A 24,695-nucleotide genomic window follows, 5' to 3' on the forward strand; every position below is an offset into this window, starting at 1 on the left:
GATAGAGCTTGGCCTGTGGTTCCTCAAGAAAGCATTAGGAGGACCATGCTATTTTAGGAAATTGACATTGTTTGCCCCAAACATTCAACAGATGCTTAACATCAGGCACAAGTTCCAACCTGCAAAATGTAGTGTGCTTCTATTAAGGTCAGACTGTAAAGATGATCTAGAATTGTGGAATCGACCTTTAGTTACTCTAGCCTCAATTTTTTTCACCAGGAGTAGCCTCAGCACAAGCCCTTACTCAGTTAAGACAATTAGCTTGTTGGGCAAGAAAGCAAATTAACCTTACATCCACAATACTGAATGAACTTACCACTGATGTAGGTAGCACATGCCACACTGTGTTACAGGACAGAGCTGCCATAGATTTTTTGTTGCAAGCTCAAGGACATGGGCGTGAAGATTTTGAAGGAATGTGTTGCATGAGTCTCTCTCACCACTCTGAATCTATTCATAGGAAACTGTCACTGCTTAAGGAAAACATGAAAAAGCTCCCAGCTGTCGAGAATTCCTATGATGAGTGGCTAAAATCCTAGAGCATAACAGGCTACTTAAAGATTTAGTATGCTTTAGCATTATGACACTTTGTATCCTTTTAGCAATTTTACTTATAGTGCCTTGCTTACTACGCTCTGTGCAAAAGTTAATTACCCGTGCTTTCAATTCAGTCTGGCTTGTGCAAAAACAAACACAGAACTGTTGAGGATTTTTTGCAGGCTGAGGAGTTTTTGCAAAACAATGGCAATATTCAGCCGACACACAATCCAGCCTGCTGCTAACAATGGATAATGGACAATGAATAATGGACATACTCAGAAACGGGGTCGGTATATCCTTGAGAAAGATACAAGAAGAAGAGCCATCAAGACTCAGCAAGTTTGTCAGCAAGTTTGAGAAAGTGAGAAAATAGAAGCAAAGGGTGTGTCAGACAACCATAGTAAAGCGCATGAAAAATTAAACTATCCAATCAGCATTCTAATTTAGACATGTGAACAGCTAGGATTAACCTATCATGTATTAGCTAGAGACGCATGAACAGTAGAAACTTATTATAAATATAGCCTTTTCAGGAGTAATAAATTTGGCTTCACTTAATCACACTGATCATGGCGTGATGTCCCATTCCTGATCCTCTGCACCACACTGACTTTGCCTACAAAATCCAGAAACACTTCACTGAAGGGAGATACAGGGGGTAAAGCTAGGGTAATTGGAGGATGGGAAGAGGAGAAGTCAGAGCACAGTTGGGGGATTTGGGACAGGGGAAGGGAACAGAGGAAAAAGCGATTGTGGGAAGTAGAAGGAGGACCACAAGATGGGGACCAAGCCATGTGGTGTCCACCATTTTGTGACTTGAGGGAAGGGGGAAGGGAGCAGGGGAGAAAGGGATTATGGGGAGAAGAACCACAAAATGAAGGCAAAGCTATTTGACATTCTCCATTCTGAGACTCTGGGTGAGGTGAGGAATCTGGGAGACGATCTACAGGTTTTACTACAGGTAAAAGGGGTGAGGTATTCGGGTCTAGGGAAGGAGCACTGACAGGGTGATCAGTCCTGCCAGAGCCAGGAGGGAACCGGGGGTGATGTGGGCAGCGAGGGAGACCCACAATGTGGGGCAGCTGTGCACTTGCTGCAGGTGGTTTGTTCCCCTCAGCTCACTCGGTTCGGGATGCTGGGGGTCAGAACAAGGGGGACTGGAGCAGGGATTTCAGGAGGAACTGGGGAAGATTTATTTGGAGTTTCTTTCACTTTCTTTTCCATTACTAATGTGATAGCTTTCAATTTTATAAAGAGAGGACAAAAATTACTTTTTGATTCACCATCTATCATTGCCTCTTCTCCAAGTTTCATTCTGATCTTATCCCAAAATCTTAGTGCTTTTACTTCATTAAGGGCCGTAGTTGGAAAATGAAAGAAAATCCACTTAACAAATCTCTTAACTTTTCCCTTAGATAAACAAAACTCTCCTCCCACCAAGGAATTCCCAACTTGGTTATAAACTTCCTTCTCCCTAGCAGACAGCCTCGCACCCACTCTACCCTAGTTGGGTCCGTCCCGGCCACTAGAACATTCAGACCGAGACTATTTGCTAGGTTCTTTTCCACCCACTTCCGAGGTAAAACGAAATCTAAAGGAAAAACACCCGAGAATCACCGGCGGTGGCGGGGTTGGACGTTGCGCACTACGCCTCCCCTCATCCCCGAGAGTCACCCCCACCCAACTTCAGGGCACCCCAGTCGGGTCCGTCCCGGCCACCGCAATACTCACGAAACCCAAGATTCTTGGCAGCGAGAATCTCGGAGGTGGTCCTCGATCCAGGGGAAAGCTCCTCTCCCGCCTGGAACGGAGAGGGTTGGCTTTCCCGGGAGCTGCAGCAAGCAGAGTGCGCGAAACCACCGGCGGCGCCTGACGGAGCACGAACTTCACTGGGCAGGTGGAAGAGACCGTGCAGGGGTAGAAAAGAGTTGAGATGTCTGGGCAGTCCCCGCCCCCAGAGAGAGCAATAGAGACTGTGCTGGCAGCACGGCTGGCCAGAAGCGGGGGATGCGGCGAGAGAAGGTGCCCGGCAGCTGTGGGAGTTCTGGGCAGGCAGAGCGAAGATTTTAACCCCTTTGTAGAAGAATGGAAACCTTACAAATACTAAATCCTCCTGAATCAGAATGAGGAGAGAGAGATGAGAGATTAAATGGGCAAGCATGAGGAAAGCTGGATGAGGTGAGAAGAAGCCTAGGTGGGAAGAGATGATGGAGTGGCCTGGGGCTGGACTCTTTCTTGTATGGCCATGGACAGACCTGTGTTTTTTTCCCCTGTGACCCAGAGACTGTATTTAGGGGGAGGCAACACCCGGGAGTCAAGAGTGAAGCAGCGGCGTGAACAGAGACGGCTGAGGAGGGTGTGGGATGCCCTCTGTCTTCGTGGGGAGGAAGATCTCTGTTCATGAGGCCCCTCAGCCCCAGGGGGTGAAATTTGGGGGGGACTGGTGTCCCAAAGTTGAGAGACTGCTGCTTCTGGAAGTGGGTGGAACATCTTTAAACGGGGAGCCCTAAAAGCAGTCCAGGCCCGTGTCCAGTGGTGAGAGCACTGGACATGGCGGGGGAGAAGTCACGAGGGCTGATGTTCTCTGGGTGGGGCCATGGGTGACAAAGAAGCACAGGAGGTTTTAATTGTGTTTCCGGGGGAAGCCTATGATGCACGGGAGGACTCCTCTCTCCCTGATGGATTTGAGGGTTGATTATTTGAGGGGTGGTGAATCTGTGGAGAGAAGGGAGGGGGGAGGAGAAATGTATTTGGAAGGTGTTCATTCTTAGCTTTGTATGTGTTCCTTTTTAGATATTATAATGAATAAAGTGTTGTGTTTTTCCCTCCATCCCCCAATGGGAGCCTGCTTTGTTCTGTTCCCGGGTCACATCTCACAGTAACCATATTGGAAGTACACCTGCCATGGGGGCCCTGGCATTGCGCCAGGGTCAAACCATGACATTCACTGAAGATACTTCCCAGAGGAAAGATTGGTTGTAGAAGAGATACAGACAACTGCCCAATTTACAGAAGGTAACTGCCCTATCTCTAAGAGATGGGAATAGATTACACATCCCCACCTACATCTCGCAACCTAAGACCAGCATCTTCATCTTCCTCACAGCCTTCTCCTCCATGCAGCAAATGTTTGGGAATAGGGAATCCTGGTTTGGGGAAAACAAGAGATGAGCATGTTGAGTTTGAGGGTCCCTCTGTCCAAGTCCATCCCTAGAAGTCACCAGCCATCTGGGGTCCATAGAAACATTCCAAACACCAAGATTCAGCCCTGAAAATGCCTCCCAGGAGGTCCCAATCTCTGGTCTCTCCCCTTTGGTGTTCAAGAGTTACCCCCTGTCCCAGCTGCTGGGGGTCACACTTGTATTGGAGATCCCCCTTCTCCTCGGTGCCTGCCCTCCCCAGGCTGCTGCAAGTCCCAGGAATCCAAAACGTACCCCTCCATTTTCCAAATCCCCACTTAGGGATGCTGGGTGTTTTGGGGTCCCAGGGTCCCTTCTCCCCTTATTCTCTGCTTTGGAGTTCAGGGGCTCCAAGGAGTCCCCCCTGCCCCTCTCCAGGCTGTTGAGGGTCCTGGCAATGGTGGTGCTTCCCCCTCTCTTGGCTCCACACTTTGGGCTCCTGGGGGACACAGGGCTCTGCTCCTCCAGGCTGCCTCTGCCGGCAGCCGCCGCCAGTATCCCCCATGTCCCCCCAAGGGGCATTTTCTGCTCAGCTTTGGAATTCTTCATTCTCCAAATATCCCTGCCCCCGCCAAAAAACCCAGCCCAGGGACCCCCCAGGATATCTAGTCCAAGCTCACCTTCCCTGGTCACCTTCGGGATGGAGGGTGATAATCCCATGGCGGGAAATTCAGAGAGTGCTCCACTTTGTGGTTCCTTCTCCTTTCCCTGATCCTTCTTAGTCTCTCCTCTTCCTCTTCCTCTTCCTCTTCCTCTTCCTCTTCCTCTTCCTCTTCCTCAGTGGTTGAAGCCATAACTTTCCCCTCCTTATGACACTGCAGCTGTGGAAGCCCCAAAGTTCCCCTCTCTATGACACTATAGGGGTGGCTGTCCAAAATTCTGCTCTCTATAACAGCATCGCAGTGGCAGTTCAAACTGCCACTGTCCCTCTCTGTGACACATAAACATTTGCAGCCCCAGTGTTCCCCTCTCTGTGACACCACAGAAGTGGCACCCCCGGCATTCTCATCTCTATGACAGCACTGCAGTGGCAGCCCCAATATTCCCCTCTCTATGACATGACAGCAGTGGCTCCTCCAGCATTCCCCTCTCTGTGATACTATTGCGTTGGCAGTCCCAACATTGACTTCTGAATGACACCACAGCGGTGGCAGCCCCAAGATTACCCTTTCTATAACAAAACAGGGGGACCAGCCCCAAGGTTCTCCTGTCTTTGACCCCACAAGGATGGCAGCCCCAACATTCCGCTCTCTGTGATACCACAGCATTGGCAGCCCCAGCGTTCCCCTGTCTGAGGGGGAACCAGAGCAGTGTCAGCCCCAACATTTCCCTCTCTGTGACACCATGGATGTGGCAGCCCCAAGTTCCCCTCTCTGTGACACCACAGCAGTGGAAGCTCCAGCATCCCCTGTCTGTGACACTGCAGCTTTGGCAGCCCCAACATTCCCCTCTCTGTGACTCCACGGTAGAGGCAGCCCCAATATTCTTCTCTCTAAGACATCACAGCCTAGGCAGCCCCAATGATCTCCTGATTATGACAACACAGCACTGGCAGCCCCAGCATTCCCATGTGTGTGATATCACTGTGGTGGCAGCCACAACATTCCCCTCTCTGTGACACCACGGTAGAGGCAGCCCCAATATTCTCCTCTCTAAAACATCACAGCCTAGGCAGCCCCAACATTCCCCCCTCTGTGACACCACAGCCCTGGCAGCCCCAGTGTTCCCCTCTCTGTGACACCACAACATTGGCAGCCCCATTGTCCTGGTCTATGTGACACCACAGCAATTGCTGCCTGAACATTCCCCTCTCTGTGACTCTGCAGCTGTGGCAGCAGCACTAGAACAGAAGCAGCAGCCATGGAACAACAGAGGAGCAGGGGAGGAGCAGAGGAGGAGCGGTGGAACAGTGGTAGATGAGCAGTGTCAGAGAAGCAGTGGAGCAGTGGTGGTGGAGCAGAGGAACCGTGCTGAAACAGCACGACACAGCTTTTGAGCAGCAGTGGAGTGACCATGGAAAAGGCAGAACAGTGGTGGAACAGGAACTACAGCCATGGACTAGTGGTGGCACAGGCCCCACAGCTGTGGAGCGGCTCCTGAGATGCCAAAGCTATGGGACACAGAGTGGCTCCGAGCAGTGTGTCCTGCAGAAGCCAGCCCTGCACACCAGAGGGATGCCCGTCAGACTGACCCAGAGATGGGGGCAGAGGCAGGAATTGCTGCTGGGCTGTGGGAGGTGTGAATCGAGTGCATATAATGGTGACTTGGGGGTTTGATCCTGCTCACTGTTGTGGCCACTTTTGTGCTGTCTTGACCATTCCAGTTCATCTGAAGTCATGAACTCAGGAGAAACTTGGAACAAAAGGAATCAAATTGCCTTCTGTCCTGCAGAGAAAGACATCTTGGTAAAAGTTTCATGATTTCTGATTTGGGAACCAAAGTGGGTCAATTATTGGCCTGTGGTTTGTTCTAATCCAGGAAGAATTTCCAAAATACTGCAATTTAGCATTAAAAACGAGGAATGTGCCTCTTCATCTGGATATTGCACATGGACTACAGAGCTATTTGTGGTCATTATGATAAGAAAACAACTGGAAATCTTGTCCCGATATCACCCTTTCTTCCTGTCTCTGGCATTATGCCTCCAAAACTCCCTGCAGGCCTTCTTTCCATAATCTACTCCTCTGCAGTTGGGATGTGACAAGTCAGCAGGGGGAAGAGGGAGGACAATGGACCATTAAAACTGCAAATTCTATTTTTATAGCCTCCGGATTTCCAGTGCTTAGAAATTGCCATGTTTTCAACTGTCTGAACAAATCCCACATTTCTCCCTTTTTGCCCTGGCAGAAAACCTTCCTTTGGCCCTATGTAGGAACTCACCCTGGGAAACACCTCAGTACAGACGTTGTTTTGTTGATTTTGCTAAGAGCTGACAAGAAAATCAGCACAAGGGGGAGGGATGAGGGAGAGGGAAGAAACAATTCCGTTCTTTTATCTTCCTTGTGGAAACTTTCCTCTAGAGGTTGTGCTTCAGCCAGATACTTCTTGGGCCAAGGGCTGAGGGAAGCAATTCAGCTGAGGCAGCTGAGTCATCTCCTCCCTGGTTCGTAACCCTGGGGCTGGGAGGAGACACGGGTGCCCCCCTTGCACCCCACAACCCCCTGGAATGGGGGATTGCTCCTGCCTCTGCCAGGGGCTCCTTATCCTGGCATTACCCCTGGCCTGGGTGCTCCTGCTCTGAGCTCCCTGCCATGGTCATTCCTGGAGGTGGAGGGCAGGAGGGAGGCATTCAGTGCAAACCTGGCAGGTGCCAGTGGGGTCAGAGATGTGTGGAGGTGACAGTAACAGAATGACAGACACAGGGAGAAGACAACACCTCTGGGAAAACCTCCTGGAAATTTGGGGGACTTTGATTGTAAAATACACATGGACACAGATACACAGACACAAAATGCTGCAAGGGTGTATTGATAGTTCAGGGGAAATGGCCCAGGGCTCAAAGGGGTCAAAGCGTTCCTCCATGCATGATCATCTCCTCATACTGCCAGGATCAGGACACCAGTGTTGCCACAACTTCCAATCCTAAAAGACAAAAGCCAGAAGGTGACCTCTGATGCCCACGGGGCCCTGAGAAGAGCCTTGTCCCCAGCCCTCTCCCTGCAGGCACTGCTCACTTAGGCATCCAGACAGGCAGCCAGGCCACAGAACACCCACCAGCTTTTCAGCCCCAAGGGGCTGGGGAAAAAGGCAGCAGCGTTAGAGACACACTGGGGACACTGGGCTGGGCTGAGAGCAAAGGGGGAAGCAAGTAGACCCATAGGGGAGGGCCTGTGGAAGTCATGAGGTGCAGGAGCTGCTGTGCTCCTGCCCAGAAGCACTGGGCTCCTGGCCAAGAGGCACAGCTGGGCCAGGGGCTGTGTCCTGGGCCATCCAGGCAGGTCCTGGGGTGACAGGGATGGCAATGCAATGGGGGCCCTGGGAAAGGATCTGCAGGGCAGGGGTATTGTCTAGGGCATCAGCAGGGCTGCACTGGGCTGTGCTGGGACAGACTGGGATGGCCTGGGCTCTGCTGGCCATGCAAGGGCAGGGTCTGACACCAGCAGAACTCGTGCTACTGGAGGCATTTTCAGGATCTCAACATTGTCTCAATCCAACTGCAGAGAGACCAGGTAGACCTCACTGCTCACTGGGATGTCCCCAGTGCCAGCAAAGGATGCGGGGGAACAAACTTGCTCCCCAATTCCCTGAGGGGATGCCCTCCCATCCCAGCACCCCCCTCACCTCCCAGAGATCATCTTGGGTTCCATCCAGGAGTGCCTGGGGAAGGAGAACAAAAGTTTAGTCTGGATTGGACCTTGTGGGGCTAAGGGGGAACACGGGTGCAGGGAGCAGGGTGGAGGCAAAGGGATGAGAATTCAGGGCCTCCTGGGACATCTGTTTCAGGTGAAGGGGAGACCCAAAGACACTGAACTGGGCTAGCTTGAGAGTCCAGTGGGCTGGGCTTGGTTGTGGAGGGAGCACGGTGTAAGGTACAGGGGAGGATAAAGGAATTGCAGTGTAGGAACATGGGAGTGCAAGGGAGGGGCTTGGTGGGGACAGATGAATAAGGACGGGTGAGGCCAAAAGTGACAGGACTGAGAGAGGGTTTGGGGGTGGTGTGAGTCAGGTAGTTGTACAGGGGCATCCTGCTGCAGTGGCCAGGAAGAAAGGCAAAGGATTGAGGGGGGACATGGAAGGAAAGGCCTGAGGAACTGTCAGTGGGAGGGCATTGGGGACCCTGGATAGGACACAGAGCAGAGAGCACGGAAAAAGTTTCTGAAGAGACCAACAAGGTGGGATGGGAGGCTACAAAGGGCAGGATGTGGGCACAGTGTTTCGCTGGTGCCTCACCTTGGCCTGTGCTGGGGGGCACAGCAGGGTGGAGAAGAGCAGGGCCACGCTGAGCGCAGCCACCTTCATCTTCCTCTGGCACTGAGCAGCACTGAGCAGCACTGGCTGAGGTGGCATCAGGGCAGAAGCAACTTTATTCCTTGCTGGACTCCTCCCTGCACCCTCCCTGACAGCCCCCAGGCCAAAGCCCAGCTTGGCACAGTCCCCTGCCCTGGCAGAGAGTCCACCCTACCTGTGGCACACATCCAGCCCCCTTGCCCAGCATCCCTCCAGCTCCCTGCATGGGGCAGCTGCCCCTGGAAGGGCCCAGGCACCTGGGGGGCAAAGGGGGGCAGGCAAGGAGCTGAAGGCAGCTGGTTCCCCTGTGCAGACAACCGCCCACTCCAACACAATCCACCCTCCAACAGCCCCCCAGAGCCAGATACCCCCATGTCCTGATGTCCCTCCTCTCCCAGAGCTTTCCCTCTGGGAGACCCCAGAGCTGACCCCAGCCCCAGCATGTGGGAGGACATGGGGAACAAGGCACATGGGATCAGGTGAGTAATTGGCATCTCCAATCACAGGAGGCACTGGAGAGCACTGGGCAATGTTGATCACCTGAAGACAGGGCTGAGGCTTGGGGAATGCCCCAGGTGTGCTTGTTCCCACAGCCAGACCACGCCATTTCCCCTTCCCTGCAAGGCCCAAACCATCTCCAGCCCCAGAGCAGATTCCAGATGGCAATGTCTGCTGGCCTGACCCTCACCCTGTCCCACCCAGAGCCACACGCCCACCCAGAGCACCCGTGTCCTGCTCTGCACAGCTGCCACACATGCAGGGTGCCAGGGACCCCATCCCCAACAAGGCTCAAACTCCAGCCCTGGCCCTGGCTGCAACAGGCTGCAGCTTCCCTAGGCCCTTGTCTCCACACTGCGGCTCTGCCATGCCCTGAACCTGAACCAAGGCCAGCGCCGGCCCTGAGCAAGATGTGCCCATCCTGAGGGATACAGGGGGACAGGTGTTTGTCCCCAGGCAGCCACTGAGGGCTAATTGGGCAAACAGAGCTGCCAAGTCAGGAGGAGGGGTCTAGGTCACCTGCCAGCATCTCTGATAAGCCCATTTTACCCAGAGTCCCAGGCACCAGGAAGATATTCAGACATCTTGGCCTTCCAGGAAGCAAAATCCACTGAGAATTGGCTCCTGAGAGTTGTCAAAGGCACTGAGTCTTGTTTGCCATTCCAGGGCCTTAGTGAAGGCTTCTGCTTCTCTCTTTCCACAGGGACCTGTGGATCCATCAGAGATGTGTTGTAGGCCAGGGAAACTGTCCCTGCAGTTGTGCCAGCATTTCAGGAAGGATGGGTTTCCCCTCTTCCACTGACTGTTCCATTTTCAGAAACAATTTTCAACAGGGTCTTCATCAGAACAAAATCTTGGACCCGATGGAGCAGTTCCAGAGCCGGCTGCCAAGACACTCCAAGGGCTGGAGCACCTCTGGGACAGAGCCAGGCTTAGACAGTCAGGGCTGTTCAGTGTTGTCCTGGTCCAGGGCAAATTTGGGAGAGAACCTCTGAAGGGGTTCCTCTAGAAAGCAGAGTCAATCGGCCCCTCCCCCAACTGCTTCATGAAAAATACTTCCCTGGAGAAAAGTGGAGAACACTGTTTCTTTCACAGGCAAAGCATTTACCAGCTATCTCAGGTTGGAAATGGGGGGTGTGTTCTAGTCCTATCTGATGGGGCAGTTATCTTCTGTCAATTGGGCAGTTGTCTTTATCTCTTCCACAACCCATCTTCCCTGCTGGGAGATATCTTCTGTTAATGAGCCATGGAGTGCCACTGCATGACTGATAAAAGCCCATTATCCCATTGTGAGAAGCTCCGCCCAGGGGGAGGAGCCAAGCTTTCCTACCTGGATATAACCAGAGGCTGGAAGACCAGAGTCAGCCTTTTCCACTGGATTCCCAGAGGAAGACCAGGCCCAACACCACCACCACTGGATCTTCAGAGGAAAACTCCACCCTTCTACAGGAACACTGCTTCAACAGAACCACACCTGGCACTGCACGAGGACTGAAGCCACCATTTATAGGGACTGCTGCCACCACCGTGACCCACAGGTAGTATTCTGGACCTGTCAGTGGTTTTGATTTTACTATTGTATTTATGTTTTAATTTTTCTCCTGAATAACTATTATTCCTATTCCCCTATCTTTGCTTGTGACACCCTTAATTTTAAAAATTATACTAATTTAGAAGGAGGGGGTTTATATTTTCCATTTCTAGGGAGGTTCCTGCCTTCCTCAGCCGGCACCTGTCTTTTCAAATGGAGACAATGCCCCAGGACAGCCAGGCAGGTGAGGAGGAAGTCAGTGCCCCTTTCCCCCTCTCTCCTGCTCCATCTCCCAGCCCAGCATGGCCACTGGCTGCAGGACAACCCCGCTCCAGACACCGTCCTGCCAGGGATGCACTGGGAGGATCTCCTTCCCCTTCCCTGTGGCACAGCAGCAAATCCCATCCTGTCCTTGTCCTTCCTCCCCCAGGCAGGGAGCTGAGGATGGAGAGCAGGGAGGACAAATCCCCGCAGCAGCACCTTGTGGAAGAGGCTGTTTTGAGTGGCTCCACGGCACAAGAATCCAACAGGGAGGGAAAGCCCCGGAGATCTCACAGGAGGAGGCACTCCAAGCCCAGCCCAGGGTGCTCTGAGGAGGAAAGACCCAACCTGTGCCAGCAAGGTGAACAGAGCTTCAGTCAGAGCTCAGAGCTGGTGGTGCATGAGCAGCCTCACGATAAGAAGAAGCCCTACAAGTGCTTGAAGTGTGGGAAGAGCTTCAGGCAGAGCAATCACCTGCTCCGCCACCAGATGATCCACACTGGGGAATGGCCCTACAAGTGTGGGGAATGTGGGAAGGGCTTCAGCTGCAGCTCCGACCTGACTGTGCACCAGAGGATCCACACTGGGGAGAGACCCTATGAGTGTTCTGAGTGTCACAAGAGGTTTCGGATAAGCTTCCATCTCCTTCTGCATGAGCGCATTCACACAGAGGAGAGGCCTTTTCACTGCCCTGACTGCGGAAAGGGCTTCAAGCAAAACTCTCACCTCGTCACCCACCGGCGCACACACACTGGGGAGAGGCCCTATGAGTGTTCTGAGTGTGGGAAGAGGTTTCAGACCAGCTCCCATCTCCTTCTGCATGAGCGCATTCACACAGAGGAGAGACCCTTCCACTGCCCTGACTGCGGAAAAGGCTTCAAGCAAAACTCCCACCTCGTCACCCACCGGCGCACACACACTGGGGAGAGGCCCTATGAGTGTTCTCAGTGTGGAATGAGCTTCACCCAGAGATCTGCCTTGACCAAACACCAACGGAAGCACCAGTAAGGGAAGCCCAGCCAATGCCCTGACTGCAGGTAGGGCTTTGTGCACTGCTCCAGCTTCTTCCCCCACTAGAGGACTCACACTGGAAAGAGTCCTGGTGATCCATGTTCTGTGTGAACCATGCTGGGAAGACACCTGTCCCTTCTCCTGCCCCTGCCAATGACATGACATGGGTCCAAGGACATGGGGTCTGCCCATGGCCGTGTCATTCCATTCACTCCCACCTCAGGTCATTGCCAAGGGCAGGAAAGGGAGTTTCTCTCTCCCCCATGGAGAAGGGTGTCCTTTCCAGGCAGGAGCAAATAGGTGGCTGGGAAGAGACGGTTGGTGGTTATGTAGTTTTCCCTGTCAATAGTTTTTCATATCCCTTTGGTGTTCAATATTGTTGCTGTTTCTGTTTGTTCCTTATCTGGTTGCTGTTCCCATTAAATTGTTCTTATCCAGCTTGGGATCTTTGCCTTTTGTGCTTTCCCTGGGAGGTGGGAGGGCAGTGAATGGCAGCGCGGTTTTAGTGGCAGCAGGAAATTGAGGAATCCCATTCCTAAACTTTGGTCTGTGGAGACCGAGCATCCCAGCTGGTCCCAGCACAGGTTGCCATGGCAACAGCCTAGGGAGCCAGTCCCTGGCTGGGGCTGTGGGAACCTCTTCCCTCTGGTGCCCAGGGACAGGACTGGAGGGAATGGCTGCAGCTGAGTCAGGGCAGGCTTAGCTTGGATTTCAGGAAAAGGTTTTTCCCCAGAGGCTGTCCCTCAGTGGACCCATTAACCCTTCAAGAAAACATCTCTGTTTCAGTCTGACTTTGAATTGTTGAGAGGTTTTTGAGTACACTCTGAGGCACTGATGAGTCTGTTGCAAACAGCACCCAAGCCCTGAGAGGGTCCTTAAAGTCCTTATGCTGTGTCTGTGCTGCTGAGCTGGGCCAGGCTCCTGGCCCAGAGGCAGCTCCTGGCAAGGGCAGCACTGCAGAGAGACAGCTCTGGCCAGGAGCAGCTCCTGTGCACAGCCCAGCAGGGCTGGAGCACTGCCAGGGCATCTCAGGCACATGTGCAGGGCACAGACAGAGCTCACAGGGGCTCAGCACTGGCAGGGGCTGGGGGATGTCCCAAAGGGGGGCTGTGTCACAGAGGCACAGAGCAGCTGTGATGTCAGAAAGGGGTTGTGTGACAGCACAGAGTGAGCTGTGTGACAGCACAGATTGGGCTATGACATCACAGTGTTTGCTGTGTGAGCTCGTTGTGCGGCTACAGCATCATAGAGGAGACTGTGTGACATCATAGAGCAGGCTGTGAGGTCACCGTGTGCTGTGACATTACAGAGCGGCAGTATGACATCACAGAGCAGGGTTTGTGACATCACTGTGGGGGTCATGACGTCAGAGATCATCCTAGAGTAGGGTGGGAGGCCATAGAGCAGACTCTACCATCATAGAGGGTGGTGCCCTAGGTTGACAGGGAAGTGAGATTTTCGGGAAGTTGTGGTCAAAGCAATCAGTGGTCAGATTTGAATGTTGGCATCTGGTGTGGCCACTGGAGACATGGACATGCATCTGAGAACACAGGAGGTTAAAAACAGAGAACTCCTAAGGGAACTCTCTCTTGGTTGTGGTCGGTGAAGAGCTCAGACCTTCTCCAGCCCAGCCATGTGCTGCGTGGAGGAGGGGAAGCCATGTGGCCTGGGCTGAGGTTGGTCAGAGCCCCTGCAGGACAGAAGGCTGGAGGAACACTGAGAGGCATCAGGCAGCCCTCCGAGACAGAGAGAGCCTGTGCTTGTGCCACCTTGAAATTTGATATCATGTGCCCACAGCGCATCCAAGAAGGGGAAGGGGGGCGGGGGGGTGGGGCAAGAAAGTGCCCACTGCCATGGGAGTTGTGGGCGGGCAGAGCCCGAGATTTTAACCCTTTTCTTGGACAATGAAAACTTTACAAAACACTAGTCTTCCTTGATTTGACCAAGAAGAGAGACAGACAAGAGATAGAAGGAACTGGGCAGGTATGGTGAATGTCTGAGGAAGTGAAGGATGGTCAGAAGCAGATAGGAAGAATCCTAGGTGAGAGGAGATGATAGAGTGGCCTTTGGCTGGACTTTTCTTGCATAGCCATAGATGGAACTAATTTCCTGTAACACAGAGACTGCATTTAGGGGATGCAATGGCTTGAGCCATGAGAGTGACTTGTTGGCAGTTATGCCAAGTGCAGGAGTGGAGGGAACAGAGGAAGATGAGGAGGGTGTGGTGGTGCCCTCTGTCTTCAGGAAAGATCTCTGTTCTCAAGACCCTTGGCCCCAGGGGAAGTGAAAATGTGGGGGACTGTTGTTCCCAGATGAGAGATGGTTATTCTTTGCTACTTGGCAAAGCATCCTTAAAAGGGAACCCTATAAGCAGTTTTGGTCCATCAACAGTGGTGAGAGCACTGTATCATGGAAGGAGGATGTCACGACGGCAGATTTTCTCTGGGCAGTGCCATGTGTGACATTGTGTGGCATTGTGTGTTTTAAAAGTAGAAGTTGTTATAAAAATTAGTTATTCTTTGTTAGTTTAAGACATGATTTGTTCCTTTTTCCCCCCTGTGTAAACCCCTCATGATGGTTTGTCCTGTTGTAGTGTGCTTTTATACTTTCTAATACTTTGTAACAGTTTTGATTTTATATCCACTTATTTCCTCCAAATTATGTACCCCTTTTTGTACCCCCTTCCTCTACCTGTGTAATCATTCTCCTGTGTTGAGATCATCCCCCAAATCCCCGCCCTGGCTCTCTGTCAGTCACTCAGCATCCCATCCCCTCTATCTAGAAATTTCGGTCCAAGTCGTTGAGTGATTAGTCCGAGGCCAGGGGTCAGCCCCCTAAGTGTTATTTTATACGCTATCCCAAATGTCCATCCCTAAGGTTTCATCCCTGAAGGGTCTTAATTGGTCAGCAAATGTATCTACCTTCCGTTTCCTCCTCCCCTTTAAATGTAACCTTGAGATTCCTTTTGTTTTACTCTGAGCAAGGCGCCCACTGAGGTGTGGGGCTCCCTCGGGAGCTGCGAATAAACCTTGGGCTGGCTCCCTGCTGAGAGTCGGCCTTTTATCCTCTACTGATGTCTCCAGTGTCTCTTCTGCTGCAAAGGTGACTAGCCTAGCTGCCCTCAGTACCCTCGGGGCACCAGAGAGTGTCCCCCTGCTGTCGGTAGCGTCAGGGCTGCCCCCCCTTTGTCTGCCGACCCGGGGCTGGCCGGGGTTCACTGGGAGGCACCCAGAGAGATGGACACATTGTCCCAAAGTTGTTTTCCCCCTGTTTTTCCTGCCAGTGGCCTGCCCATCAAAGTGAGTAGTCCCTTCTTTCTCCCTCATGCCCTTATAGAGTTATGTCAATCCCCATGGTGCTGCCTCCTGCCCCTGTCTGTCATGCTAACCCCCTCTCCTTTTTTTGAGAGACTTCCATGTCACTCATCCCCAGCCTGGTTCCTGATTTGTCCTCGGGGCTTCCTCCGTCCTCCATGTAATTCTCATTGGTTCTTTTGTGTTATGTAGTACTCCTTTTGCCTTCACCTATTGGTTCCCTCTTGTCTCCACACCCCACGCTCACTCTCTTCATAAGGGCTAGCCTGACCCTTCTCCCCCGACAGTTGTCCCTAGACGTCCTTGGAATAATGTTTCTTTGGAACCTCTACAAGTGTTCCTTCTTTGATTCCTTTGTCTCGGGACCTCGTACCTCACACCAGGCTGCATCACCCACGCTGCAGCTGCCACCGCTACCTGGGCAGTCTCAGCGAGAGCCCGGCAGTGGCCAGTCTTGTAGCGCCCCTTGGGCCATCCAGGGAGCAGCTGGCCGGTGCCCCTTGGCTCCAAGTGACCGCAGCGTGCGAGAGCTACAGCATGGACTTACAAGAGGTTTGAATCGTGTTTGCTAAGGAAGACTATGGTCCAAGAGAGACTCCTCTGTCCCTTGATGAACTGAGAGTTGATGATCTGAGGGATGGTGATGAACCGAGAATTGATTTTGTAAGGGATGGTAACTTGATAGAGAATCCAAGGTTTTGTCTCACCATGTTTTGGTAGAAATTGGGTGGGGGGAGGATGTTGGAAAGCAGGAGATTCCTCTGGCTGCCCTGGATTGCTGGAGACCCTGGCAGGGGGCTCAGAGACCTTGGCACATGGTCAAAGACACCTGTGCCTTCCATTTAAGTCATGGAGAAAATTAGCAGCTTTGTGTGAGGATTTACAAGCCAGAAGAGTTTATGTAGAATGATAACTAATTTGTCAGAGGGTGAAAAGTAGAATTTTAGGGTTTTAGAATGGGGATTCAGGAGACAAGATGGAGGGATTTGGGCATGTGCTGTCCTTCCTCCTGTGTCTTCTTAGCCTCCATCTTCCACTGTGATGGTGGTACTTTTGGATTGGCTTAGAGTAGAGACAGACTGTCTAACATATGTGATATTGGTATTGGAAAATGATTGTAAATCAAGTAGACATCTTTCTTAGTATAAAATGTTAACACCACCCCAAGGGCAGGCAGTGTGCTAAGAACTGACCTGCCAGACAGACCTCTGCAGGTCAGAAAAAGAATGTTATAGATAAGGAGAAATAAACAACATTGAAAAGGAGAACCGATGCATCTCAGCTTCCTCTTGGGTGGTGGGGCTGGGAAAAAAAGAGACTTTCTAACAGCTCAGGGTCATCTCGACCCAAGAATCAAAAGGAGGAATGTTTCAGAAGATTTTCCTTCTGAATTCTGTGTGTTCCTTTTATTATAGTTGTAGGTAAATAAAGTTTTTGTTTTTCTTGAATCTGGAGCTTGCTCTGCTCTGTTTCTGGTCACATGTCACAGCACTCTTTTGAGAAAATATATTTTGAGGGGTGCACTGGCATTGAGCCAGGGTCAAAGCAGGACAGGTGGCTCTGTGACATCAGAGTGTGGGCTGTGACATCATTGGGTGTCTGAGTAACTTCACAGAGCAGGCCGTGACATCACAAAAGAGACAGTGCCATCACAGGGTGGCTTGTGACATCACAGAGTCACTTGTGACATCACAGCTCAGCTGTACGGCATCAGAGAGTGATGTGCCAGCGTGTGCATTGTGACATCACAATGGGGCTTTTTGACATCCCAGAGTGGGCTGTCACATCACAGGAGGCTGTGTGATATCACAGGGGCTGTGTGATATCACAGGGGCTGTGTGAGGTCACTGGGGAGGTCACTCCTCACTGCCCCCCTCAGAGAAGTCCAACGCTGCTGGTGCACAGCGGGGTCTGCTGTCCCCCCAGAACCCCCTGCCCCCAGCGCCGCAGCTTCCCTGAGAGGATGTTCCACGAGATCAACCCCAGAGGGGATGGGGGGACAGGGACCCCCAGCAGCATTCTCATGTCCCCCAAGGCCAGAGATTGGGCCGGGGCTCCTTCACCCTGCTGTGAACCAGGGTTTGAGAGCGCTGAAAAAATCCCTGGCAAGGGATAAGCAAAAAGCAGATTTAATGTTAAGCGACAGCACCACAAAGTTCCTTGGCAAGAGTCACTCTGCTCCTGGTTGGACACTTCAGGCACACCAAGGAAAGAAAGCAACAACAAACCAAACAAAATCGAATCAAACCAGAAATGAGCCGACAACTGTCCCTGTGTGTCTGTGTGTGTGTGTGTGTGTGTGTGTGTGTGTGTGTGTGTGTGTGCATGCGTGTGCCTCAAGGACAGTGAGGGCAAGGATAAAAGGAATACAGCCTAAAAGCTAAACAGAGCCCAAACTTAACAGACTTGACTGATACCTTCAATTTAGGAAAAGAACAGCACTTAACAGTATTTAACCTTATTTATAATCTATGGCTTAATTTCGCAGTGGAATAACATTTCACAGCCTTCAACTTAGCTTCAAACTTATATTAATCTTAACCATTTAGGAAAAGAACAACACTTAGCAGCATTTAACTTAGCTTCCAGCTTGTGACTTAACCTTACTTACAGGCCTAACTGACTTAGCTATCCAAGGCACTCAACCCCCTCAGAGAGCAGCATTTCTGCCACAAGTGCTCGAGCACAGGCACTTGTGTCTGCACACACAGACAGAAAGGGTCAGTGTAAGGCACCTGTGAGAAATTCCCCTGAGGGCAGGGAAATGCTCCCTGTGGATGCTTTGGCATCTCCCCAGCGGGCGATGGGCTGAGCCTGGAGGAGTGTGGAGATGGGCCCAGGCTCCGTCCTTGTTTGGGGATCCCCCGAGTGCAGCAAACAGGAGAGTTCCTGTCTGGGAGAGCCCCACTCAGAGGGAGGTGGCTGGCCCAGCACAGCTCCAAGGGGCTCCTTTTGCAGCGCTGTTTGTAGGGTCCCGCGAGAGGGACTTCAGTCCCAGCAATGGTTCATGCAGGCCGCACTTGGCATCAACAGGTCTCTTTGGCAGTGTGAGAACAGGATGTTGTGCCACTGAGGGAACAGAAACAGCTCCCAGGGCTGCTCCTGAAGAAAGCAGGAGCTGGTTGGGCAGCAGCAGTGCCTGGAGCAGACAGTGTTTGTACTGAGCTGCAGAGCAGCTGAGCCCAGGGGCTGTTGGCCAAGGCCGAGGCCCAAGGAGCATTTCTCAGCTGGCAGGGCGGCCTGAGAAGGGGAGGGGGGAATGCAGCAGCACAGGGCCCATGGAGCCAAGGGACCATTGTGACACCGTGAGACCTTGTGACATCAAGGAACTATTGTGACACCGTGGGGCCTTGTGACATGAAGGGACGATTGTGACACTGAGGTGCCTTGTGACACCAAGGGATCACTGTGACGCTGAGGGGCCTCATGGAATCAATGGGCCAAGTTAATGCACTGAGAAGTGTTTTTTGTGGATTGAATATCTCGTGTTGGTATTTCTCCAGTGCATCCAACTCAAAGTACAATTCTAATTACTTTTAAATGTCTTATTGAGATATTTAATTAATTTTTGGAGGGATGAGAGTCTGGGCTTGTCTTTCCTGCTTGGCACAGCCCAGGCAGGGCTTTCCCAGCCACATTCCACACTCCATTTCCCAGCTGGAGCTGCTGGTGCCTCTGAGTTCTGCCGCCCCAGCCCCAGGGACAGTCTCCTTGTCTGCCCATTCCCCCACGGTCTGTGGGCAGGGATTGCCTTAGTGGGGGCTGCTGGCATCCTCAGAAACTTGCAGAGACTCCTGCTGAATTTTACTGCTCCAGAGGCTTGAAGTGTATTCAAACTGAATATATAATATTTAAAAATACCGTGAGAAAAGATTTTTAGGTCGTGTTTAGGTTTTTCTTCCTGTTAATACATGGATATGTGCAATTTCCAATTGACACTGAATCCAAGTACCTCCTGATGCAGTTTGAATAGATATGAAAATCAAGACCTGTCATGGCTGACAATCCATCAGACTCTGTCCCTACCCCCAGCCCACCATTTCCCCCATATAAGCCCTGGCACTCAGAGCAGCCTCGTGCAAATCTGAGCTCCCTCCAGCCCAGGCTGCACCTGCAGCTTTCAGCTCCTTGGCTCCAACTCCCATGTGCTTTCCTTGGAGAAGGAGCTGCCCGAGACACAGGGGGATGTTCATTTCTTGTCAACCAACAAAGCCAAGGGATGGCACAGCTCCATCCAATGCAAAAGTCATTCTTCTCCCTGGCTCTGCCCTGCCCCTGATCCCCTGAGCCTGTCCTGTTTCTTTCATCCCTCCAGTGCCAGGGACTTTCTGGGAAAAGGAAGCTGTGCTCTGGCTATGGAGGGAGGTCCAAGAGCAGCCACTGGAGTAGGAACCACAACTCATCAGGTTTGTGTCCTTTGAAGGATGAGGAACTGGTAAGACTCTATCCTGGTTTAGGGCAAATTTGGAAGAAATCCTCCAGAAGGGCCCCCCCAGAAAGCAAACTCACATGGCCCCTCTCCCCAACCGGTTTGGGAAGAATTTCCTCGGAGAGAAGTGGAAAAACCTGTTTATTTAACAGGCAAAGGGCTCCCCAGCACAAAAAATGAATAATACCACAGGACAAAACTCATTTGTCGCTCTGAAGAGATGACAAATTCAGAAAGTCTCTCTGGTGGCTGGTCGCTCTGTTATCAGTCCCTCTGGCACTGGGAAAGGCTGCTGCCCAGAGTAGGCCCTGGCAGGCTACAAAGTGTGAGCTCTCGCTGTTCCCCTGGGTCCCAGTCCGGAGCAGGTTCAAACAGTTCCAAAAAAAAGGGAATGAAAACCAGTGCAGGGAAAACTTCTCTGGCTCAGCTAGAAAAACTAACTAAAAAACAACAGAGCACCGTGTTCTGTCCTGTCCGTGCCCAGACACCACAGTGGAGGAGTGAGAGCAGGCTGATAACAAACTCCATGCTGCTTCTTGTCCCCGCCTTCACTCTCAGAGCCAGGCTTGAATGCACAGAATATAATATCCAGCATCAACAGAACACACAACTAGGGATAAAAGCATCATAACATCACCCTAGGACACCTACATGCTTATTCTAGGAAGACCAGTAATGTTTTACTGCAATGATTGGGCTAATCATCACATAAACAAATTTATACATTTTAAATATCTCTTGCTTGCAGGAGTCTGATGCAATTTTCTCTTTTCTGGTAAACCCCTCTATTGTATTTGTGGGGTACCCAGACAAAGGAAGGAATGATGAATCTGACTCCATGTACTCAAAAGGCTAATTCATTATTTTATGATACTATATTATATTAAAGAATGCTATACTAAACTATAGCAAAGAATACAGAAATGATGCAGACAGAAGGCTAAAAGAGAATAATGAAAAGTCATTACTCTCTCCAGAGCCTGGACACAGCTTGACCCTGATTGGCTATTGAGTCAAAACAATTCACATGAAACCAATGAAACAATCACCTGTTGGATAAACAATCTCCAACCACATTGCAAAGCAGCAAAACACAGGAGAAGCAAATGAGATAATATTGCTTTCCTTTTTCTCTGAGGCATCTCTGCTTCCCCAGAGAAGATTCCTGGGCAAAGGGATTTTTCCAGAAAATATATCTGTGACACCCAGTTGTTTTAATCTTCTTGCAATCTTCAAAGCTGTTTGTTCTTGCCAAGGCGTCCTGTTATCAAATCTCTTATGCTAAAAATGGGCCAAAGTCCATCATCTGTCTTGTGTATCCTAATAGTAAAGATCTTCTGCAGCAATTCTGCCACTTCAAGAATTCTTTCAATTGCCAGATACTAGCTTTCTTTTTCACCACTTCTTATTTCTCTATAAATACTAAGATGCTAATATATTATTTTTCATGCTATTCTTCCATAGCAGCTTGATAGAATCCCAGGAGCTGATTCTCAAGAACAGCTTAGTTCCGTCTTCCTAATTCAGCTATTCATCAATAACAGATACAAACCACATTCTGGCAACTCCCTTGAGTAAAAGCTTATGAAAAATACACCTATCAGGATAACTTGATTCCCCACAGATCCTTAGAGGTAATAATAGACAGGCTATGATGCAGGCAAAGAAAGTGTGGCAACAGATCATATTTTTCCACCATCTTATGTGCAACTTATTTATTAAGTGTTCATACAGTATGTCAGACACCAAAAAAGAAAACCTGCTTCAGCAGCAGCTGAAAACAAAGCTAGGATCTAAGTTGACACATTTCAAAATTTAATTTCTGGGCTTTAAAAGTCATTTGTCTCAATCCAGAACTCTATAAAGCAGTTTAGTCTCCTCTTGAAGAAATGAACATTCTCATTAGAACACATTTTCCAGTGATGCAGCTGCTGTTAGACAACAAGAGGAAAGATATAGGCAGGCACATTCCTTGCTCCTCTCCTCTTACCTCAATTAATTTGTCACCATTAGGATCAATCATGAGAAGCTGCTAGAACACAAAATTCTCTTCCAATTACATACATAAAAGGATTTTTAATTTCTTCTTCCCAAGTCAATTTCTAAGGCTTTGATAAAAATTGGAATTATGGTCTTTTCTATTCCAGGTGGACAATGTTTCATTAGACTAATTCAAGACAAGACTTCACTTTCAACTCGTAACACGTCAGAATGTCACATGCAAACCAAAAAGCAGATTGTGGCCAGAGCACTGGTTTGAAGCTGCTTCAGGCTGGAGTCAGCTGAACGAGTTCTTCTGGAGTGTCTTTTGAGTGTCCTGCATGTAAGCCATGCAAGAGCAAGTCAAAGGCAGGCATCATAGAAATAGACACTAAATACATGAAGGTAACATATTTGATTTAAAAAAGTGTGCTTTTCTAAGCTGAAAATCTTTTTGCTGAGCTGGAGACTGCACTGTATGACTGACATGAGGCTTTGGTCACAGATTATGCATGAACAATCCAGAAGCTGTTGAATTCTTCATGAATTTGTATCTTGTGTATTTTGTCCTTGCTTACACAGGCTAGAAAATGAAGGAAAACATGCATGATGATTAAGAAAACACAGTGCAATTTAGGAACCATTCAAGAAAATCATGGTGAAATCACCTATATGTTATATCCAGAGATGATCCCAACAATTGCTGCTGAAGAATTTGTACTATTAACTTTATTACAAATTTTCAAAGGCAGGTGGAGTTGCTCATCCTGCTCCAATAATTTAACAGATTCTTGTTATTAGCAATTAAATTATTATTTGATTCCACCCCTAATATGATTTAGAGATTCATTAGAGCTCTAAGACTCTTGAATATTTTGTGTGCTTTGTGGATAAAAAGACCAGAGAACAGTTAACAATTCGAGGGAATTATGTCTATCATGTAGATTGATCAGGGCAATATGTGAGCTCCTGTGAAACCCTTTTACAAAATGTTATCGTTTCTCATACTTAATTTGAAAGGATTCCCTGTCTTTATCAGGTGTTCATGTCAGAGAATCACAGAACCAATTGGGTTGTAAGAGATCTCTGAGATCATTCCATCAAGCTTTGGCCCAAACACCACCTTGTCAACCAGAGCAGAGCACCAAGTGTCATGTCCAGCTGGTCCTTGACCACCATCCCAGATGGTGGCTCCACCACCTCCCTGGGCAGTGCCTTCCAATGTTTAAGAATCCTTTCTGTGAAGAAATTCCTCCTGATGTCCAACTTAAGCTCCCTGGTGCAGCTTAAGCCTGTGTCCTCTTGTCCTGTCACTGGTTGTCTGTGAGGAGAGCCCAATCCCCATCTCACTCCAGCCTCCTGTCAGGGTGGTGCAGAGAGTGACAACGTTCCCCCTGGGCCTCCTTTGCTCAAGACTGAGCCCTCCCCAGCTGCCCTGCTTCTCTCAGCCATTTCTCATCAGACTTATTCTCTAGACCTTTAATCAACTTCCCTTCTCTTCTCTGGACTTGCTCCAGCCCCTCAGTGTCCTGCTTTGGATGATGCCAAGCTGGGTCAGAGGTCAAGCACTGCCCAAGTTGGTGCAGCCTCTGTGTGTTTGTCTGTTTCTCACCCCCCTGCTGCTCTGGGATAACGCAGCGCATCTGGATTCCTTGCATCCAACCCCATCTGATGTGCCACATCTGGGTTCCTTGCATACAATCACTGTCTAACAGGCTGTGTCTGGCTTCCCAGCATGTGATTCCTAGATAACAGGTCACTCCTGGATTTCCTCCTTACATTCAATTCCTGGACAATATTGCACATGGACTCTCGGGCAAAGGATGGGGCTGGAAAAAGAATTTCCCCTTACACTTTAAAGGATTTTTGTTTTATTTTGTTTTGTTTTGTTTTGTTTTGTTTTGTTTTGTTTTGTTTTTTCTGGAGAAAATGAAGCTGTGACCTGAATTCCTGGCTGCCTCACAACATCTGTCTTCTACCTCGGCTTTGGCTGCTCTTGGCTGGGAGCCTGGCTGGAAAACAAAGATCCTATCTCCCCCAGCCCCCGGGCATTGGGACTGCTGGCCGTGGCCATGCCACCCCTCGCCAATCAGTGCTTCCAATAGTATTTTTCAGCGGATCTGCTGGAGGACAGGAAGGCTGCAGAGGGCCCTGGACAGGCTGGATCCGTGGGCTGAGACCACTGGCATGAGGTTAAACAGGACCAAGGGCAAGGTCGTACACTTTGGCCACACTAACCCTCTGCAACTCCCAGCTGTGGAAAGTGGTTGGGAAGCTGAATGACAACAGAACCTGAGCCCAGGTGGGTGCCCAGGTGGGTGCCCAGGTGGGTGCCCAGGTGGGCAAGAAGGCCAATAGCTCTGGGCCTGTATCAGCAATAGTGTAGCCCTGAGGACCAGGGCAGCAAGAGCCTGAATGCGAGATGCAGGACTCCAGGTGGCTCTTCAAAATGCAGTTTATTGTATCCAAGATCTTTCAGCAGTCCAGGGTTGTGGGTGACAGAGCCTGCGCCTACAGCTGTCAGCTCCAGCTCCAAGACTGGAGTCCCTTGAATTTTGGTTACAATGCATAATAAAATTTTCTTTGCTGAGTATCCTCACACAGAAGAACCAATCTATATCTTAATTTTTACCTATAGCCTATCATAACTACTATAATTACCATATTCATCTAACAATTCTTCAATCAGTAAAAGTTAGTACATTACAGTTGAAGCTCGAAATTGTTTTTCAGTTTCCTTGCAGTAGAGAATTCCGAGACATTTTTTCTACTTGCAACATCAGCAGTTGTGTTTGCCTGTGGAATCTTTTTGCTTAGTAAAAACATCTTGTCTGAGGTGGGTTTATCCTTTGCTCTAAGCCATAAAAACACCTTCTAACTAATGTCTCCATCTCTCTGGGAGCCCCCAGGAACCCCAGCCAGCCCCAGGTCGGCAGACAGCGCCGGGCAGCCCCGACAAGGCTGACAGCAGGGGGACACTCTCCTGTGCCCCGAGGGTACCGAGG

The 24,695-nt window shown here is 50.3% G+C and overlaps 2 protein-coding genes and 1 long non-coding RNA gene across 10 annotated transcripts in view; 2 read left to right on the plus strand and 1 right to left on the minus strand.

Annotated features, from left to right (window-relative positions):
- The window catches only part of LOC135287743 (mediator of RNA polymerase II transcription subunit 13-like), a 49,784-nt gene extending 39,816 nt beyond the window's left edge, over positions 1 to 9,968 (minus strand). Inside the window, exons 1-6 of one of the 8 annotated variants that reach the window (XR_010351283.1) lie at positions 9,714 to 9,968; positions 8,842 to 8,923; positions 8,610 to 8,714; positions 8,001 to 8,036; positions 4,340 to 7,301; positions 3,607 to 3,686 (exon numbers count right to left, since the gene is read on the minus strand). Coding sequence is in view for 3 of the 8 variants with exons in the window: in XM_064400973.1 (XP_064257043.1) it covers positions 3,607 to 3,686; positions 4,340 to 4,379 (120 nt within the window). In the remaining 5 variants the exon portion in view is untranslated. The other 7 variants (XR_010351286.1, XR_010351285.1, XR_010351284.1 and 4 more) reach the window with 7 other exon arrangements.
- A 212-nt stretch (positions 9,969 to 10,180) lies between these two features.
- LOC135287768 (zinc finger protein OZF-like) overlaps positions 10,181 to 24,695 on the plus strand; it is a 218,462-nt gene continuing 203,947 nt past the window's right edge. The window contains exons 1-2 of the mRNA XM_064400985.1: positions 10,181 to 10,939; positions 11,126 to 11,905. Coding sequence (XP_064257055.1) covers positions 10,909 to 10,939; positions 11,126 to 11,905 — 811 coding nt within the window. The 5' untranslated portion in view covers positions 10,181 to 10,908. The remainder of the gene's footprint in view (positions 10,940 to 11,125; positions 11,906 to 24,695) is intronic.
- Positions 18,480 to 23,602, plus strand: LOC135287745 (uncharacterized). Its single transcript, XR_010351288.1, has 3 exons — positions 18,480 to 18,799; positions 19,597 to 19,687; positions 21,858 to 23,602. It is a non-coding gene; the product is annotated as an uncharacterized LOC135287745 (long non-coding RNA).

The sequence above is a fragment of the Passer domesticus genome, chromosome 31, assembly GCF_036417665.1.
Source record: "Passer domesticus isolate bPasDom1 chromosome 31, bPasDom1.hap1, whole genome shotgun sequence".
NCBI classification, from domain to species: Eukaryota; Metazoa; Chordata; class Aves; order Passeriformes; family Passeridae; genus Passer; species Passer domesticus.